Below are 3666 nucleotides of genomic sequence, written 5' to 3' on the forward strand. Positions count from 1 at the left end.
GTGATGCGTTCATACGGGAGTTGACCAGTTTGTTGTTGTGTCAGCTGCGGATCCTGACGAATGCAACGAAAACAATTCCTCACTACGTTTTTTACTAGCCGACGTCCATCGAGTGGCCAATATTCCTCACGTATCCGGAAAGTAGTAGTCTTCCCCCGCCATGCATCAGCTTCTCATGTATGTGCACCGCGATGAGATGAGCCAGCTGATGGTTTTTGGGAAGCAGGATGGGATGCTTGAACTGGTACGGTAGCTGTGCAAGTTTCAAGCGGCCTCCTACTCGTAATATTCCATCGTTGTCGAGAAACGGATTCAATCGCCGTAGAGGTGATTGTTTTCGTACCATTTCTCCCTTTTTCAGCAGTTGGATCTCTGATGAAAACTCGTGCTCTTGTGCCAGTTTACAAAGCACGATTTTAGCTGCTTCTATAGCCTCAGGGTGATCGGTAATGCTGCTGAGGTAACTTGTGATGACTGTAGTGTACGTGTCTTGTGTTTTGTGTTGTGTATGAAACGTGTGCAGTATGCAATTATATGTACCAATTTGGTGTAGGACGACGACAAATTGAACCAATGGTGAGTGGTTTGTATACTTGCAACTACAGCACTCACCTGACGAATTTCCATATCCGTTTCAGCAGTCAGTGATGGATTTGACATTGGCCATTTGGAGGGGGATAGCGCCAACCATTCAGGACCACAGCTCCAAATCGATCCTTTTAGCATTTCAGCTGCTGACATCCCTCGAGACACCAGATCGGCGGGATTCGATGAACCGGGAATGTGTTTCCATTGACGAGGGTGCGAATAGTTCTGGATCTCAGCAACACGATTCGCCACGAATGTTTTCCAGGTGTTGGGTGGAGACGCTATCCAGTTTAGCGTTACCGTCGAATCCGACCAGAAAAACGATTCGGTTGTGTCGATTCCCATAGCGCGTCTAACACGATGATGAAGATGTGCTCCTAACACGGCCGCGCAGAGCTCCAATCTTGGTAATGTAACTCGTTTTAGTGGAGCTACACGCGATTTCGACGCGAGCAGGCTGACTCGTACTCGTCCCTGCTGGTCCTCACAGCGCGCATAAATGCAGGCACCATAAGCAACTTCTGACGCGTCTGCAAATGTATGGAACTGTATTTTAGAGTTAGGTAAGAGCACATACCGTTCGCTTTTGAAGCTTTCCAAATCCTTCCAGTCGTCAGTAACCGATTTCCATTTGTTACAGATGTGTACAGGGACCGGATCGTCCCATCCGATTTTCTGCAGCCACAACTCCTGCATTAGCAATTTCGCGCGTATGATGACTGGAGCGATCAATCCAAGTGGATCAAACATTCGAGCAATGTTTGACAATATGGATCGCATGGTGAGGTTGGCGGTTTCCATTATTGCAGTCGACTCAAAGCACAAAACATCTAGTTCGGGCTTCCATGCGATACCAAGTGCCTTCACAGTCTCGTTCGGCACAAACTGCAGTGATGACTGTGTACCGATATGCTCTGCTGGTAAACCCACTTAGTACGCCTAAACAGTTGGATGTCCACTTCCGGAGTTCAAACCCGCCCTTGGAGAGTAACTCGGAAAGTTGCTGACGAAGCTCGCGAGCTTCACTCACGCTGTTAGCTCCGCCAATGAAGTCGTCTACATAAAAATTGTGTCTCAGTGCGGGTGAAGCTAGTGGAAAGTCAGCACCTTCATCTTCCGCAAGCTGCAGCAATGTACGAGTGGCCAAGAACGATGATGGAGACAAACCATATGTCACAGTATTCAGCTCGTACAATTCAATCGGCGATTGCGGTGAGAAACGGAAGAAAATGCGAACCAATCGTCGATCATCCGGATGCAGCACAATTTGTCGATACATTTTGGCGATATCGGCTACGACAGCAATCTTATAGGTGCGGAAACGCAAAATAATATCGATGAGTTCATCCTGAACTATGGGTCCAACCCGCAGAGTTTCATTCAGCGAAAAGCCAGTTGACGTTTTAGCCGAGCCATCAAAAACTACTCTGACCTTTGTGGTGGTACTTGACGCTTTAAAAACTGGATGGTGTGGTAAATAATAAGCAGCTGTATCATCACAATCAGTGCTTATAGAGACATGTGACCCAGTGCTAAGTACTCCTTCATAAAGTCTTGGTACGCTTCTCGAAGTGCTGGATCTCGTTCCAATCTCCGCTCGAGAAGCTCAAAACGACGAATGGCCTGAGGTCTAGAAAGGCCGAGCTTTGCATCAAAGTCGGGCTGTTTCGGTAGGCGAACAATATATCTACCACTATCGTCACGTTTGGTGGTATGCTTATAGAACGATTCACAATGTCGTTCGTCTGGTGAGTATCCATCATTCATGGTTAAATTTTCTAATTGCCAAAATCTTTGTAACGAATCCTCCAAGGATGCCATACAGACGATTGTATATGATGCGGTGGGATCGGTTTTAGGTGAAGAATTGTCACTGGCCAGTTGGACCAGTCATTACCCAGCCGAAAACGCTGTCTATCATCACGGGCTGATGAGGTGCAGGACGGAACTGAGTTGCATTCTCAAAGAAAGTGTGGTAATGACGAGCACCAAGAATGAGGTCTACAGGAGCAGCTTTGTTGAACAGAGGGTCTGCTAAAGCGAAACCAGGTGGTATCTTCCAATCGCTGATGTCTATGTCGCGCGTTGGTAGATTTGCAATCAAATTGTCAACAATCAACAACTCAGTGTTCACAGTGAACGAACTGGATCGAGAGACAATCTGTGCCTGTACGGACTCCCGTACTGTCTTTGTAGCTTGTCCTGCTCCAATGACGGTAATGTTCACATTACTTTTCTTCAGCCGTAAGCGATGAGCGAGTCGATCGCTTATTAGATTCGGTTGCGATGCGCTGTCCAACAGCGCCCGCGCAGGATGTGCTATTCCGAAATCGTCTATGATATTTATCATAGCAGTTTGCAGTATGACTTGTTCGGGTGCATGCTGCAATGCTGCTGCAAATGTGCGTTGTGTATTGTTTGTGGCTGTGTGATCGCTAGTGGTGTTGTGTGTGTGTTGCTGAGGTGCAGTGAAATTTGGGTTATGGTGAGCGTGATGCTGTGTGTAGTGGAAGAAGCTTGGCTGTTATGTGCGTAGTGCAATTTTGTGGTGTGCGGCATTACAGTAACGGCATTTGTACTGTGATGGACAATCTCGAGCCATATGATTATCGCGTAAACAATTTAAGCACAAACGCGAGGTCATAGCAAACCGATGGCGTTCCTTCGGGTCCATCCGCTCGAAACGCGGACATTTCAGAAGGTTGTGCGCGGAGTTGCATAGCATGCAATTCGGCATTTCATGCGATGTGGAAGCAAAACTGGCTTGGCGAAGAACGGTCATTCTCCGTACGGGAGCTAGGTCGTTACCCTGAGACGTATGACAGTTGTTGAGCAACGTCTCCAATACACGCATACGACGGTGCAAGAACGAAATCAAACTGTCGTAACTGGATCGTTATTGCTTGAGGCTTGCTCCTCCCAATCGCGTAAAGTAATTATCGGAAGTTTAGTGCATAGCAAATGCTCGAGAATGCTACCCCATGTATTTGTTTCTTCTCCTAAGTGTTGCAAAATCTTTGTGTGTCTCTCAAATTCATCTACAAGGTGGTGCAATGTTGCAACGCTTTCCTTCTGTAC

At 47.1% G+C, this 3666-nt stretch overlaps 1 protein-coding gene across 1 annotated transcript; it reads right to left on the bottom strand.

Annotated features, from left to right (window-relative positions):
• Positions 1-426: 426 nt before the first annotated feature.
• On the bottom strand, positions 427-1508 carry LOC121602912. Its single transcript, XM_041931670.1, has 2 exons — positions 613-1508; positions 427-489 (listed from the first exon to the last, which is right to left on the bottom strand). The coding sequence occupies exons 1-2, from the start codon at positions 1387-1389 to the stop codon at positions 427-429; spliced, it is 840 nt and encodes a 279-aa protein (XP_041787604.1). The 5' UTR covers positions 1390-1508.
• Between the last annotated feature and the right edge of the window lie 2158 nt (positions 1509-3666).

The sequence above is a fragment of the Anopheles merus genome, unplaced genomic scaffold (genome assembly GCF_017562075.2).
Source record: "Anopheles merus strain MAF unplaced genomic scaffold, AmerM5.1 LNR4000704, whole genome shotgun sequence".
Taxonomy (NCBI): Eukaryota; Metazoa; Arthropoda; class Insecta; order Diptera; family Culicidae; genus Anopheles; species Anopheles merus.

Coding starts and splice junctions, on each gene's coding strand:
- LOC121602912 (XM_041931670.1), bottom strand. CDS start 1,389: ATGGAAACCGCCAACCTCACCATGCGATCCATATTGTCAAACATTGCT. Junction 490..612: donor CGGATATGGAAATTCGTCAG/GTGAGTGCTGTA, acceptor ACAAAACACAAG/ACACGTACACTACAGTCATC.